The sequence below is a fragment of the Eubalaena glacialis genome, chromosome 3 (genome assembly GCF_028564815.1).
Source record: "Eubalaena glacialis isolate mEubGla1 chromosome 3, mEubGla1.1.hap2.+ XY, whole genome shotgun sequence".
Lineage (NCBI taxonomy): Eukaryota > Metazoa > Chordata > Mammalia > Artiodactyla > Balaenidae > Eubalaena > Eubalaena glacialis.
In genome coordinates this window covers 81,223,157-81,239,065 of record NC_083718.1, presented here as the reverse complement: position 1 = coordinate 81,239,065, position 15,909 = coordinate 81,223,157, and the positions used below count along the sequence as shown (strand labels likewise).

The 15,909-nt window shown below is 38.5% G+C and overlaps 1 protein-coding gene across 10 annotated transcripts in view; it reads right to left on the bottom strand.

The window, feature by feature from the left end:
* Nucleotides 1-15,909, bottom strand: part of ASH1L (ASH1 like histone lysine methyltransferase) — a 208,041-nt gene that overhangs the window by 9,182 nt on the left and 182,950 nt on the right. For 9 of the 10 annotated variants that reach the window (XM_061183329.1, XM_061183336.1, XM_061183330.1 and 6 more), the window contains 8 exons: nt 10,240-10,348; nt 9,640-9,804; nt 9,383-9,477; nt 7,228-7,385; nt 3,564-3,716; nt 1,546-1,600; nt 1,331-1,463; nt 31-279 (listed from right to left, as the gene is read on the bottom strand). In XM_061183329.1, coding sequence (XP_061039312.1) covers nt 31-279; nt 1,331-1,463; nt 1,546-1,600; nt 3,564-3,716; nt 7,228-7,385; nt 9,383-9,477; nt 9,640-9,804; nt 10,240-10,348 — 1,117 coding nt within the window. The remainder of the gene's footprint in view (nt 1-30; nt 280-1,330; nt 1,464-1,545; nt 1,601-3,563; nt 3,717-7,227; nt 7,386-9,382; nt 9,478-9,639; nt 9,805-10,239; nt 10,349-15,909) is intronic. The other variant, XM_061183334.1, reaches the window with a different exon arrangement.

Here is a 15,909-nt window from a genome sequence, read left to right as displayed (position 1 = left end):
CAGGCTTCTGCTTCACCTCTTGACCCTCACCATGCACTTGTCACACTGGATCATGAGGCCTTCGTCCTTGTAGAGGCCACAGATACAGCGGATAACATCATCGTCCTTCTCATGACCGTTCTCCTTCTCAGAGACTGAGGTCTCACTGCTGTCTGCCTCACTTGCTGTCTCTCCCACAATCTCATCAATCTGGGCTGATGCCTCGTGCCGGGCATTGTAATAGGCCTTTCGTAGGCGGCAAACATCTCTTCCCACCGGCGATTTACGTCCATAATACTTCTGAAGAAAGCAGAAGAAAGAAATGTTTGTCTTCTCAATATGGCTTAAAAATATACCTGAAGAGGTAGCAGGATTTTCTTTACCCTCCCATTTGGTTAACATATTTTTAATAGCAACAAATATAGGTGCCAGACAGTTGAAAACAACTTAAACTGAACTAAAATGAATTAAAATTAGAATCTGCATGGTAATTTTTCCATTTGCTCTGTTGCTCTATTATTCGACTCCTATCATAGACCTTATTATCCATTAGGATCAAAAACACAGTGGCCATGGAACATGATTAAGTACTGCAAGCATAACGCGGAGAATCTCTCCATTTACCTTTGTCTAATAGATACTAGGGACAAAGCTACAAGTTTAAATATATTTGAAAGCTGGGTTTCAGGAGAATGCATGTTAAAATTCAAAATTGCTATAATTTTTCTCGCACTTGTCTGTTTTTCTGTCATTTCTTGTCTTCAGTCTCAATTCCTCCTTCATCTAGTAGTCTCTTTTGTCCTTCAAACACCTCTCCAAGGTATTTCAAAATCACTGAACGATATCCTCTCTTCTACACATCATACCCATCCTCTCCTTTAAATCAGTTCAAGACCACCTTCTCTCCAATGAGCTTCACCTATTCTGCAACCTATTAGTGTAATACCCCTCAATTCCATCCTTAAGATATATTTATTTGCCTATGCATATTTCTGTGTATTTCACATATACTTATTGTCTTGAGAAAAGAGACTACAGATATGACTTAAATGTAGTAAAATGTCTGTATTACATAAACATAAAGGTTCAGCACTAAATTAGGTTTTTACAGAAATTGTTTTGGGAGTATGATTTAACCTTCCACTCTGGTCATATCACTGCCTTCATTTATTATATTTCCAATATTTAGTAAACTATAACCCTTATCCTAAGGGTACTCGATAAAAATTGTTGTCTTTCTTAATCAGAAATATGAAGGTTGCTAGGAGAAGAGTGTAAAAATCTTAAACTTCTAGAATAGATCTCTTCAGAACAAACTTCTTAATCTGTGTTTGAAGTCAGTGAAAAATACCTCAGCATTCCGAAACACCTTGAGCATGTCAGCATCAAAAGCCTCCACTGTCTTATAATAACCAATGAGGATCTGCTTCTCTATGGTGGAAAGATCTAGGGGATCAGAGATCTTCTCATAATAATCAGCATTCCTGGAACATAAAGCCAGGGTGTCAATCTGGTACACTTAGGACTTTTCTAAAACTCAAATGATTCCCACATATGTAAACTTACTTTTTCTTTGGGGGTAGGTTTAAAAGTGGTGCTGCCAGTGACTGTCGGGAAGAATCTGCAAGAGAATGCAAGGTTTAGTAGAAGGTCTGACTATAAGAAACAAGGGAGGCAAGTATTAACTCCTAACTGAAAAAGTAGAATCCCTAAAATTTAAAGTTAGGAAAAAAAAAATCTAATTTTTTTTTTGAGGCCAGTGAAAAATGCAAGGACTTTCCAGAAATGTGGGCAGTCAAAGGTAGAGATCAGAAGATGCTTTCAGGATTACCTGGAATATGAAAGATACAGTGTATATACTTGAAATATAAAATAAAACAGTGTTAGTTGGGTAATGAAAACTTTCTAAGAAGAATGAGAGATGGGAACTTACTGAAGTAGCTAGGGTGCTTAGGGCAAATTCCTACTCAACAAAATTTATTACATCAAAGATCATCTCATCCAAAAAATGTTTTCTAGTTCTCATTAACTGCCCATAGTTAATATTACTCTGTTGGTTTGGATTCTATTAAATTCCAGATAATGAATAATTCAGTACTCTAAATATTTTCTGGAATCCATCTTCTTATAACAGTTGCTCTGTATTATGAAAACAGAATTCATGGTGTGGGGCTGCTTCTCACTTGCTATCTTACTTTCTAACAACTCACTACACAGAGAGAAAAAGCCTATTGTTTCATGCCCAGAATGCAGTGACATATAGATACATCTACTGCTGTTTCACATTAGATCAGATGGGGCTGGTTGAGAATACAGAGTGTGATCTTTAGGGAATGTAAAGGGAGTAGGTGCCACAAAACTTTACATATTAGGACAGGCTGGTCTCCCCTTTCTTCTTTCCATCCTTAGGTTAACAAAATGGCAAAAAACCACTAAAACATGATGATAAATAGTAGAGAAAGAAAACCAAATTCCTCAGAATTTAGGGAAAGGAAGGAAGCAAAAGTTGATGGCTGATTATAACAACAACAAAAAAGACTCACAGATATGGAGAACAAATTAGTGGTTACCAGTAGGGAGAGGGAACTGGGGAAGGGCAAGATAGGGGTAGCAGATTAAGAGGTACAAACTATTATGTATAAAATAAGCAACAAGAATATATTACTGTACAACACAAGGATATAGCCAATATTCTGTAATAACTATAAAAATTGTGATAACAAAAATTTATAACTTAAAAATTGCCAATCACTATACTGTACACCTGTAACATATAATATTGTAAATTTACTATACCTCAATTATAAAAAAATAAAACAGACAAGAAAGCTGATGGCAAAAGCTGCAATTCTTTGTTCAAATCTCTCATTTTAAATATCTACAAATTTCCTGGTCAGAAAAAATCATGTACATTACCAAACTACCTACCTAAAATTAAAAATTCTCTCCTTCTCCACCCTCACCCCCAACACATATCCACGAGATGTGTCTTGGAAGAGGAAAGGAGGGGGGTAAATATGTTTGCATGAAAATGCTTCGAAAGTAATTTTTTTGCAACTTTATATCCTTTTCCTTAATGTAGAAGTTAGGGCCTGTGAACCTTCCAAAATATATGCAAAATTATGTACATAATATTTTTCTGGGGTAAGAGTCCACAACTTTATTCTCAAAGATATCTGTCAATCAAAAAAGGTTAAGAACCACAGATGTCATACATTCATAATACTTTTTTCTTAAATTGCTAATTCATTGCCTCATTCAGGAAAATTATATCCAAGACAAAGACCTACTTCTTTCTATCCTACAGCTAAAAAATGTGATTTCTAAATATAGTACTTAACTATGATAAAATTCCAATAAATACAAAAAATTAACCTAAAGATCCAGGGATTTAGAGACAATAATCCCTGAAGACTATAATCAGTCCTATAATTCTATACTCTGACAAAGGAAGAACTAAGTAAACCACCTAAATTCCTAGCCCTAAACTGTCATGTGTTCTTGGTCTTGGATATCTCAGGTGAGGTAAGTGATATAATTTTTTAAAAAGCTAAGGAGAAGGAATTTGTGGTAAATATGGTCACCTTTATAAGAGATTATGCCATCACAGATCTCTTTGAAGATCTGGGCTAGGCGGGCTGCCCGAGCTACTTCAATGTTTTCCTCTGCTGCTGCCAACCGTCTTGTTCGAACAGATCGAGCAGTCTGCAGGGCGGAGAACTGGGTCATGAAGACGTCTGGAAGGATAAAGTGAAAATTAGTTTCAGGAAAAGAGGAGCTCTTTCTCTTCTGTGATGGATTCCTGCGATTTTCGCTATTTTCCTTAAAGTGACTAAGTAGATTAGTGGTTATGGAGTTGTTTCTCTCCTCCTTAAAGAAAAATCAGAAAACACTGGAGTTTACCAGAGAGACAAATCCTGCAATTTAAAGGGACTTACTAATGGCCAAATGCTATAGAGTAGTTGCAAGTTTGGGTTTCAAAATGAGTCTGTCTGCTTTTGAATTCTGGTCTCACTGCTTACTAGCTGTCTGATTTTGGGAAAGTTACTTAAACTTTGGGTCTCAGCTTCTCAACAGTAAAATGGGAAGAGTGGTAGTACAGGCACACCTCGGAGATATTGCAGGTTTGGTTCCAGAACACTGCAATAATGCGAATATTGCAAGAAAGGGAGTCACACGGAGGTCTTCGTCTCCCAGCACACGTGAAAGATATATTTACACTATCCTGTAGTCTATTAAGTGTGCAATAGCATTATATCTAAAAAAACAATGTACATACCTTAATTAAAAAATACTTTATTGCCAAAAAGTGCTAACCGTCATCTGAGTCTTCAGCGAGTTGTAATCTTTTTGCTGATAGAGGGCCTTGCCTCGGTGTTGATGGCTGCTGACTGATCAGGGTGGTGGTTGCTGAAGGCTGGGGTGGCTGAGGCAGTTTCTCAAGACAAGGCAGCAGTGCAGTTTGCTGCATCTTTGACTCTTCCTTTCATGAATGATTTCTCTGCAGCATGCAGTACTTTTTTTTTTCTCTCATGCAATGCTCTTTGATAGCATTTTACCCACAGAACTTCTTTCAAAATTGGAGTCAATCCTCTCAAACCCTGTCACTGCCTTAGCAACTAAGTTTATGTAATATTCTAAATCTTTTGTTGCCATTTCAACAAAATCTTCACAGCGTCTTCACCAGGAGTAGATTCCATCTCAAGAAGCCACTTTCTTTGCTCATCCATACGAAGCAACTCCTCATCCGTGAAGATTTTACCATGAGAGTGCAGCAGTTCAGTCTCACCTTCAGGCTCCCCTTCTATTTCTAGTTCTCTTGCTATTTCCACCACATCTGCAGTTACTTTCTACACTGAAGTCTTGAACCCCTCAAAGTCACCCATGAGGGTTGGAAACGACTTCCAAACTCCTGTTAATGTTGATATTTTGACCTCCTCCCGTGAACCATGAATGTTCTTAATGGCATCTAGAATCTTTTCCAGAAGGTTTTCAATTTCCTTTGCCCAGATCCATCAGAGGAATCACTATCTGTGGCAGCTGTAGCCTTATGAAATGTATTTCTTAAATAATAAGACTTGAATGTGGAAATTACTCCTTGATCCATGGGCTGCAGAGTGGATGTTGTGCTAGCAGGCATGAAAACAACATTAATCTCGTTGTACATCTCCATCAGAGCTCTTGGATGACCAGGTGCATTGTCGATGAGCAGTAACAATTTGACAGGAATCTTTTTTCCTGAGCAGTAGGTCTCAACAGTGGGCTTTGTCAACAGATGTGCTGTCGTCCAGGCTTTGTTGTTCCATTTGAAAGAGCAGAGGCAGAGTAGATTTAGCATAATTCGAAAGGACCCTAGGATTTTTGGAACGGTAAATGAGCACTGGTTTCAACTTAAAGTCACTGGCTGCATTAGCCCCTAACAGAGAGAGTCAGCCTGTCCTTTGAACCTTTGAGCCAGGCACTGACTTCTTCTCTCTAGCTATGAAGTCCTAAGATGGCATCTTCTTCCAGTATAAGGCTGTTTCATCTACATTGAAAATCTGTTGTTTAGTGTAGCCACCTTCATTAATGATCTTAGCTGGATCTTCTGGATAACTTGCTGTAGCTTGTACATCAGCACTCGCTGCTTCACCTTGTACTTCGATGTTAAACCTCATGAACCAACCTCTGCTAGCTTCAAATTTTTCTTCTGCAACTTCTTCACATCTCTCAGCCTTCATAGAACTGAAGAGAGTTAGGGCCTTGCTCTGGATTAGACTTTGGCTTATGGGAATGTTGTGGCTGGTTTGACCTTCTATCCAGACCACTCAAACTTTCTCCAAGTCAGCAATAGGGCTGTTCTGGTTTCTTATCATTCTTGTGTTCACTGGAGTAGCACTTTTAATTTCCTTCAAGAACTTTTCCTTTTCATTCACAGCTTGGCTAACTGTTTGGCGCAAGAGGTCTAGCTTTCGGTCTGTCTCGGCTTAAGGCGTTGCCTTCCTCACTAAGCTTAATCATTTCTAGCTTTTGATTTCAAGTGAGAGACGTGCGACTCTTCCTTTCACTTGAACTCTTTAGAGGCCACTGTAGGGTTATTAGTTGGCCTAATTTCAATATTGCTGTGTCTCAGGGGATAGGGAGGCCTGAGGAAAGGGAGAGAGATGGGGCGTTGGGTGGGGGGGCGGGGTGGAAGATGTGGGGGGCAGGGAATGGCTGGCTGGTAGAGCAGTCAGAGCACATACAGCATTTATTAAGTTCACCGTCTTATATGGGCATGGTTTGAGCCTCCCCAAAACAATTACAAGAGTAACATCAATGATCACTGATCACAGATCACCATAACAAATATAATAATAATGAAAAAGTTTGAAATATTGTGAGAATTACCAAAATGTGACACAGAGACACGAAGTGAGAGAGTGCCCTTTGAAAAATGGCGCGGCAGACTTGCTCCAAGCGGGGATGCCACAAAACTTTCAATTTGTAGAAAACACAGTATGTGCAAAGTGCAATAAAGTGAGCGCAATAAAATGAGGTATGCCTGTACTTCCCTCAAGAGGTAATCTCTGTAGATCAAATGAGATAATGTTTTAATGTGTTTTAGCTCAGTGCCTGACCTATAAAAATTACTCAGGAAATAATTATTGCTATTATCAGAAGATTTGAACTAACTGGAATATAAGATCAGGGAATTTATGTCAATCAAATCACTGAGAAGATATAAGATTCTGGGCAAATTTCTAAATGGATCTAGTTCTCACTCAGCATGTTGCCTCATACACCATGCAGACTGCTTCTACTTTTTTTTTGCCGCACCCCTCGGCTTGCAGGATCTTAGTTCCCTGAGCGGGGATCGAACCGGGGCCCCAGCAGTGAAAGTGCCAAGTCCTAACCACTGGACCGCCAGGGAATTCCCTTCATGTTCTTCTTTTATCCTTTCCTACTTTCCCTCAAAAAGCAGAAGCAGGGAATTCCCTGGTGGAACACAGAGCACCCACTACCTATCTCATGTCTAGTAACTTTCAGGGTGTAGGTGATGTTTGGGAGGCTGGTGGAAGGGGGTTTCTTCCTGTTCCTCAGAGTAGAGACAAGGAAGTTGAAGAGCTGGGATGGATAGGTTATTGCTGACTGATACTTGTATGTTTGGAGCTTAACTTTTTTGGTCCAGACTAAACAGAATCTTTGAATAAACCGTTTGAAAATAAGTAAAATAATCACTTTTGAGGCAACCTTATGGAATTAAGAAGAATGTTTCTCAGTCCTTACCAGACTTAATGTTCCCGTCATCTCGGCAGATGCCATTCCAACGGGTATATAATGATGCTGAATGAATATTATCACTGGTGTGCTTTACTTCCTCCTGTTTCTGCCGAATCTTCTCCCAGTTTCGGACCAAGAATACATGATGCTTTAATACGAAGTTTCTGTAAGGAAGGAGGAAAGGAGCCCCTTTATTTATCAATTCAATAAGTATTTATTAATGTCTACTCTATGTAAGCCACTGTTATGATGACATAAATGAATACTTATCAGTGAAATCAGCTCTTATAAAGAGAATTACATATGGAGAAACATTATTCAGTTTTGAATCTTGATTTATTTCACATAACACAAAACATTTGTCTGTAATATTTACAAATAACTGACAAATACCACCTAAAAGCTGCAACAATTTTGGCAACTGAAGCGGGCTGACTTGAAGGCAGAGCTTTATGGAGTATTTTTACAAATTCTAAAGTAAGTTGCCAAGATGAAGTATAGGCTTAGGATCAGCTATAACAAGGAGAACTGGAGTGGCAGATAAAGGCATAGATATTTAAGATGGATATGCACTGGGCAAACCATGTTAGGTACAGTGCCACCACATGGATCTCTAAAGTTAAATGAGTTATATGTAACTTGATTAACCCTACACAATTTTGATGATTCCATAATTTGATTTTCACCCTAGCACACATATAAACAGATGTGACCTTGAATAAGCCTCAAACTATGTGCCTCAGTAAATGGAGATTAGACTAATTTTATAGTTCTTGACTTTGGCTGCACATTGAGATCACTTGGGGAGCTTTATAAACTACTGATACCTGGGTTCCACCTCTGAAAATTCTGATGTGAGTGTTTTGGAGTGTGGCCTGGGCATCAGGAGTTTTAAAAAGCTCCCTAAGCCACTATGGAGCTGAAGTAGAGAACCACTGGACTTCTCTGTTTTACTGAAGTTTAAAATTTCTATGATTCAAAGTGAAATAGAATGAAAGGGGCTAAAATATAGGAAAGTTATAAATAAGGATGAACTTTCTAAGATATTGGAGTGTGTAGTTAGGGAAGATGTAGGAAATGTCCCAAGACAATTTGAAAAATAGGACATACATATTTACTTCTCTTCTGACACAGACAAATATTATCTCAATATAGGGAAAAGCAAAGATGACCACTAAAGATCCTTTTTATTGTTCTGTTAATTTATCAACAAAACAGGGATTCTTAACCTTTTCTGTGGCATTCATTCCTTTGGCAGTTTGGTGAAGCCCATGTAACCCTCCTCTGAACAATGTTAATTAAAAGTGTTTAAAATTTTAAGTAACTTTAGGGACTTCCCTGGTGGTGCAGTGGTTAAGAATCCTCCTGCCAATGCAGGGGACACGGGTTTGAGCCCTGGTCTGGGAAGATCCCACATGCCGTGGAGCAACTAAGCCCGTGTGCCACAACTACTGAGCCTGTGCTCTAGAGCCCGCGAGCCACAACTACTGAGCCTGTGTGCCACAACTACTGAAGCCCGTGCACCTAGAGCCCATGCACTGCAACAAAGAGTAGCCCCCACTCGCTGCAACCAGAGAAAGGCTGCATGCAGCAACAAAGACCCAGCGCAGCCAAAAATAAATAAATAAATATATAAATAAATACATAAATGAATGTTAAGTAACTTTTAGTACACAGGATTAAAAGGAAACTGAATAAACTGAAATACAGTTTTCAGAATACTAAACAAAAACCCTGAAATTGCGATATAGAGATGAACATTAATTTTTAACACATGACAAGATCTAGTGCTGGGTTTAACAACCATAGTAATTTTAAGATGGAAGTGAGTGTAAATGATATTTTGAGATATCTGTAATACCTATAACATGATATGAAAGTGTAAATACTGGTGACAAACTCATGGAAACTGCAACTACTATACACACACACATATACATATCTTTTTCTTTTGCTTACAGTCACATTTGAAGGAAATGCTAAATTTCAGTTAGAAATTAGGGAAAAAATACTTTCCCCCACCCAAGTTCACCCCTGAATCCTTGTTTAAAGCCTTCCTGCACAAAAGAAATGACTCAACTATATAGATGTTTAATAATTTTTAAACTGTCAAGCAAGTCACATAATTTAAAGAGTTAAGGTAAGCAAATCTCCTTTTTACCTCTCCCGATTGGACATTGGCTTCATTTGTAATTGGGGGGTCAATCTTGTTGGAGTGTTGATGTTTTCACTGGGTTCCTCAGAGAGGTGGCCTCTCTAAAAAACAGACGGACCAGATTGCAGGAAAAACAAGATAAATCATAAATCACCTCAAAGAATATTACAACAACTCTAAAGATGCCACCCTTTGGTATTTCCCTTATTTCAATAATTGCCTCTAAGCAGCTATTTGGGGAAAACCATGAGATTATTATTCACCCTTTTCTTCAGCTTGTGCTTAGACTTCCTCTTCTCTTTTGACCGTCCAGACTTTTTATGTGTGGTCACTGGCTGGCTACTTTTGTTGCTGGTGAGTCCATTCATGCGTTGACTCTTGCCTCCAATGATTCCTCGACATTTCTCAAAGCCGCACTTACACAGTTGCTTTGAAGGGAAAGAGAATAATGCTTTTAGCCTGCAGTCTCATTTAAAAGTTCAAATAGAATGCCTGAGCATCTGGACACCCAACAATAAGTTTGAGTCAAGAAATTTTCATACAGAGGAACATAACTGATTGAGAATAAAATAAATATAAATGGGTTTCTACTGTAGTAGAAAGGAAAGATTAAATTTTGGGAAAACTTCACCAGAAAAATTAAGAACTGACTGGAGACAAAAGATGATTGAGCAGTCTCTTCTACACAGTTCTGAAAGAATAACTGTGACCTATGTATCCTAGATAAGTGGAGTAAAGAGTGAAAAACTGTCTTCTCCAATGTACTTCTCAGTGGCTACAAATCAGTAATGTTCACCGAAGGCCCATGTTATACAGAGCACTGTGACAAAGGTCATACACTCTTTTGAATTTATCATTCTTACCTGTTTTTCAACATTGAAGGAATGAAAGTTGTAATCATAAGTGAGTTCAGTACCAGCTGGCATATCTTTAAGAGCATATAGTCCAATCCGGTATACTCCATTAACAGACCTATAGAGAAAGGAATGAGTTAAAGGCAGAGATTCATAATACCATGCCCAAAACCCAGAAAAGTTGGTGTACCGATTTCAAATTTGCCTTTGTTTCTGTATCCAATTACTCAAGTCTCCTGGCCAATCACTCCATCTTTAATCTCTCTTTTCTTCTATCTAGCCTATACAATACTGACAGCCTAACAGTCTTAAATCAGTTTTCTGGAAAACATGTTTTATGTTGTCAAAGGTCTTAACTTTTCCAGCTTGGTATTCAAAGTCCTTCTAACACATGGCTACACAAGTCTACTTACTAAACAAATTTAAATTATTTTCTATGGGCTACCTATGAAAATCTTCTAGTTCCTACTAATCTCCATCTTTCTAACCTATACATGAGGGTCTCTTTTGTTCTATTTTACCTATGTTATTAATGAGCGTTCATGTACTGTTTGTTCTAGATGCTTTATATAATAACATATAATTACAGCTAACATTTATTGAGCGCTTTTTTTTTTTCATATTCTTTTCCATTATAGTTTATTACAGGATATTGAATATAGTCTCCGGTGCTATACAGTAGGACCTTGTTGTTTATCTATTTTATATATAGTAGTTTTTATCTGCTAATTCTCAAATCCTAATTTATCCCTCCCCCACCCCCTTTCCCCTTTGGAAACCATAAGTTTTTCTATGTCTGAGTCTGCTTCTGTTTTGTAAATAAGTTCATTTGTACATTTTAGATTCCACATATAAGTGATATCATATGGTATTTGTCTTTCTCTTTCTGACTTACTTCACTTAGTATGATAATCTCTAGGACCATCCATGTTGCTGCAAATGGCATTATTTCATTCTTTTTTATGTCTGAGTAGTATATATGTATACACCACATATTCTTTATCCATTCATCTCTTGATGGACACTTAGGTGGCTTCCATGTCTTGGCTACTATAAATAATGCTGTTATGAACATTAAGGTGCATGCATCTTTGAATTAGTGTTTTTTCCAGATATATGCCCAGGAGTGGGATTGCCGGATCACATCTAGTTTTTTAAGGAACCTCCATACCATTTTCCACAGTGGCTGCATCAATTTACATTCCTACCAACAGTGTAAGAGGGTTCCCCTTTCGCCACACCCTCTCTAGCATTTGTTATTGGTAGACTTTTTAATGATGGCCATTCTGACCGGTGTGAGGTGATACCTTGTTGTAGTTTTGATTTGCATTTCTCTAATAATTAGCAATGTTGAGCATCTTTTCATATGCCTATTGGCCATCTGTATGTCTTCTTTGGAGAAATGTCTATTTAGGTCTTCTGCCCATTTTTTGATTGGGTTGTTTGTTTTTTTGTTACTGAGTTGTATGAGCTGTGTGTATATTTCGGAAACGAAGCCCTTGTTGGTTGCATCGTTTGCAAATATTTTCTCCCAATCTGTAGTTTGTCTTTTCATTTTGTTTATGGTTTCCTTTGCTGTGCAAAAGCTTGTAAGTCTGATTAGGTCCCATTTGTTTATTTTTGCTTTTATTTCTATTGCCTTGAAAGAATGACCTAAGAAAACATTGCTACAATTTATGTCAGAGGATGTTTTGCCCACATTCTCTTTGAGGAGTTTTATGGTGTCATGTCTTATATTTGTCTTTCAGAGTGCTTGTTATATTAGTTATAACTTACTTAGTCCTCCTAACAACTATATTTAAAAAGGTAGTATTATAACCCCCATTTTCTAAATGAAGAAGCTGATGAACAGTGAATGTAAGAAATTTGCCTAAAGTCACACAGCTAACAACTGGGGGAATCAAGTTTCAAATTAAGGCAGGCTGGCTTCAAAGTCTTAACCACTGTGCCACAATCATAACAGGTTATCTCCTTAATTCTCAAAACAACCTTATGAGATAGGTATTATAATCCCTATTTATACATGAGGTATTTGTGTATTACAGAGTTTGTTCACAGTCATATAGCAATTAAGTTGCATTAAAAATCAGGGGATTAAGGACTTCCCTGGTGGCGCAGTGGTTGAGAATCTGCCTGCCAATTCGGGGACACGGGTTCAAGCCCTGGTCCGGGAAGACCTCACATGCTGCGGAGCAACTAAGCCCGTGTGCCACAACTACTGAGCCTCTGCACTAGAGCCCATGAGCCACAACTACTGAAGCCCACGCACCTAGAGCCCGTGCTCCGCAACAAGAGAAGCCACTGCAATGAGAAGCCTGCACACCTCAACGAAGAGTAGCCCCCACTTGCCGCAACTAGAGAAAGCCTGCACACAGCAACGAAGACCCAAGACAGCCAAAAAAAAAAAAAAAAAAAAAAAGATATATATACCTCTATGTTCACAGCAGCACTATTAACAATGGCCAAGACATGGAAACAACCTAAATGTCCACTGACAGATGAATGGATAAAGAAGATGTGGTACATATATGCAATGGAATACTACTCAGCCATAAAAAAGAATGAAATAATGCCATTTGCAGCAATGTGGATGCAACTAGAGATTATCACACTAAGTGAAGTAAGTCAGAAAGAGAAAGACAAATACCATATGATATCACTTATACGTGGAATCTAAAATATGACACAAATGAACCTATCTAAGAAACAGAGTCAGGGACACAGAGAATAGACTGATGGTTGCCAAGGGGGAAGGGAGTGGAAGAGGGTTGGATTGGGAGTTTGGGACTAGGAGATGCAAACTGGTATATATAGCATGGATAAACAATGAGGTCCTACTGTACAGCACAGGGAACTATATTCAATACTCTGTCATAAACCATAACAAAAGAATATGAAGAAGAATGTATATATAACTGAGTCACTTTGCTGTACAGCAGTGTATCGGTAATTCAACTATCCTTCAATAAAAAATCAATAAAAAAATACTCTCCCATTTTTCCGTCTAGAAAGGTGATTGTTTCAATGGTGATATTCAGGTCTAAGATTCATCTTAGATTAATTTGTGTGTGTGGATTGACGTAGGAGCCTACTGACTCAGCACCACTTATTAAAAAACCATCCTTTCCTCATTTTTTAAAAAAATATTTATTTATTTATTTGGCTGTGTCGGGTCTTAGTTGCAGCAGGTCGGATCTTTGTTGCGGCATGTGGGAACTTTCATTGCAGCACACGGGCTTCTCTCTAGTTGTGGCACATGGGCTCCAGAGTGCACGGGCTCAGTAGTTGTGGCGCACTGGCTCAGTAATTGCAGCATGTGGGCTCTCTAGTTGTGGCGCACAGGCTCCCGAGTGCACGGGCTCAGCAGTTGTGGTACGTGGGCTTAGGTGCCCTTGCAGCATGTGGGATCTTAGGTCCCCGACCAGGGATCGAACCCATGTCCCCTGCATTGGAAGGCGGGTTCTTAACCACTGAACCACCAGGGAAGTCCCCATCCTTTCCTCATTGATTCACAGTGAAACCTTAGTCATAAAATCAGGTGACAGTACGTTTATGGGTCTTTGCCCGGACTCTCTATTCTATTCCATCTAGCCCAAGCAAATACTTACTGTTTTAATTAGTGTATCTTCACAGTAAGTCTTGAAATTGGTAGTTTAAGTCCTTAAATTTTGTTCTTCAGGATTATCTTACCTTTTTTAGGTCTTTTGCAATTAGATATATGTTTCAGAATCAGCCAATTTCCATAAAAATTGGATTTTGATTGGATTTGAATTTATAGATCAAGTTGGTAAGATGTGACATCTAAAAAATATTGAGATTTCTAACCCATAAATATGGCATATTTCTCCATTAATTGTCCTTTTTTCCAATAATGTTTGGTGGTTTTCAGTACAGAGGTCTACAAACTTTCATTAAATCTATTCCTAGGTGACTAATGTTTCATGAAGTGAAACAGAAGTGGTGATAGTGGACAGCCTTATAGAAAGTTGTTCATACTATTCTATTTTTCTTTAACTATGTTAAAACACATGTAACAAAGTTTATAATCTTAACCATTAAAAAATGTACAGTTTAGTGGTATTAAGAACATCCACATTGGACTTCCCCGGTGGGCCAGTGGTCAAGATTCTGCGCTTCCATTGCAGGGGGTGTGCGTTCAGTCCCTGGTCGGGAAACTAAGATCCCACATGCCGCGTGTGGTATGTCAAAAAAAAAAAAAAGGGAACATCCACATTGTTGTGTAGTTATCTCCACCATACAATCCCATAACTCTTTTCATCTTGTAAAACTGAAACTCTATACCTATTAAACAGTAACTCCCAATCCCTCCTCCCTTCAGCCCCGTACAACCACCATTCTACTGTCTCTATGATTTTGACTACTCGTTAAGTATCTCATATAAGTGGAATCATACAGTAGTATGCTTCATTTTGTGACTGGATTATTTCACTTAGCATAATGTCCTCAAGGTCCATCCATGTTGTATCACACTGCAAAACTTCCTCTTAAAGGCTGAACAATAATTCCATTGTATGTAAAAACCATATTTTCCTTATCCCTTCATCTATTATGGACACCTGGGTTGCCTCCATATTTTAGCTACTATGAATAATGTTAATAAAATATGGGGGTGCAGAGACTACCCTGGTAGTCCAGTGGGTTAAGACTCTGCACTCCCAATGCAGGGGGCACAGGTTCAATCACTGGTCAGGGAACTAGACCCCACATGCATGCTGCAACTAAGATCTCGCATGCTGCAACTAAATATGCCACAATGAAGATACCACATGCTGCAACTAAGACCTGGTGTAGCCTAAATAAATAAATAAATAAATAAATAAATAAATAAATAAATAAATAAATATTTCTTTTTAAAAAAGGAGTTCCCTGGTGGTCCAGTGGTTGAGAGTCTGCCTTCCAATGCAGGGGACGCAGGTATGATCCCTGGTCAGGGAACTAAGATCCCCACATGTCACAGGGCAACTAAGCCCATGCGCCACAACTGAAGAGCCTGCGTGCTGCAACTACAGAGCCACGCACTCTGGAGCCTGAGTGCCGCAACTAGAGAGAAGCTTGTGCGCCACAATGAAGAGCCCGCGTGCCACAACAAAAGATCCCATGTGCTGCAACTAAGACCAACGCAGCCAAAAATAAATAAAAATTAAAATATGGGGATGCAAATATCTCTTTGAGAACCTGCATTCAATTCTTTTGGGTATATACTCAGAAGTTGAATTGCTGGATCATAGGGTAATTTTATTTTTAATTTTTTGAGGAACCTCCTTACCCTTTTCCACTGTGGCTATACCATTTTTAGATTCCCAAGAGAGCACAAGGGTTCCTATTTCTCCACATCTTCGTCAACACTTATTGTTTTCTGTTATTTTCACAGTAGCCATTCTGAGGGTGTGAAGTGGTATCTCATAGTTTTGATTTGCATTTCCTTAATGATTAGTGACGTTGAGCACCTTTTTATTTGCTTATTGGCCATTTGTACAATCTTTGGAGAAATGTATATTCAAGTCCTTTGTCCATTCTGAATTGGGCTTTTTGTTGTTGAGTTCCAGGGGTTCTCTATATACTCTGCATAGTAATACCTTATAAGATATACGACTTGCAAATATTTTCTCCCATTCTGTGGGTTGCCTTTTTATTCTGGGAATAGTGTCTTCTTTTTTT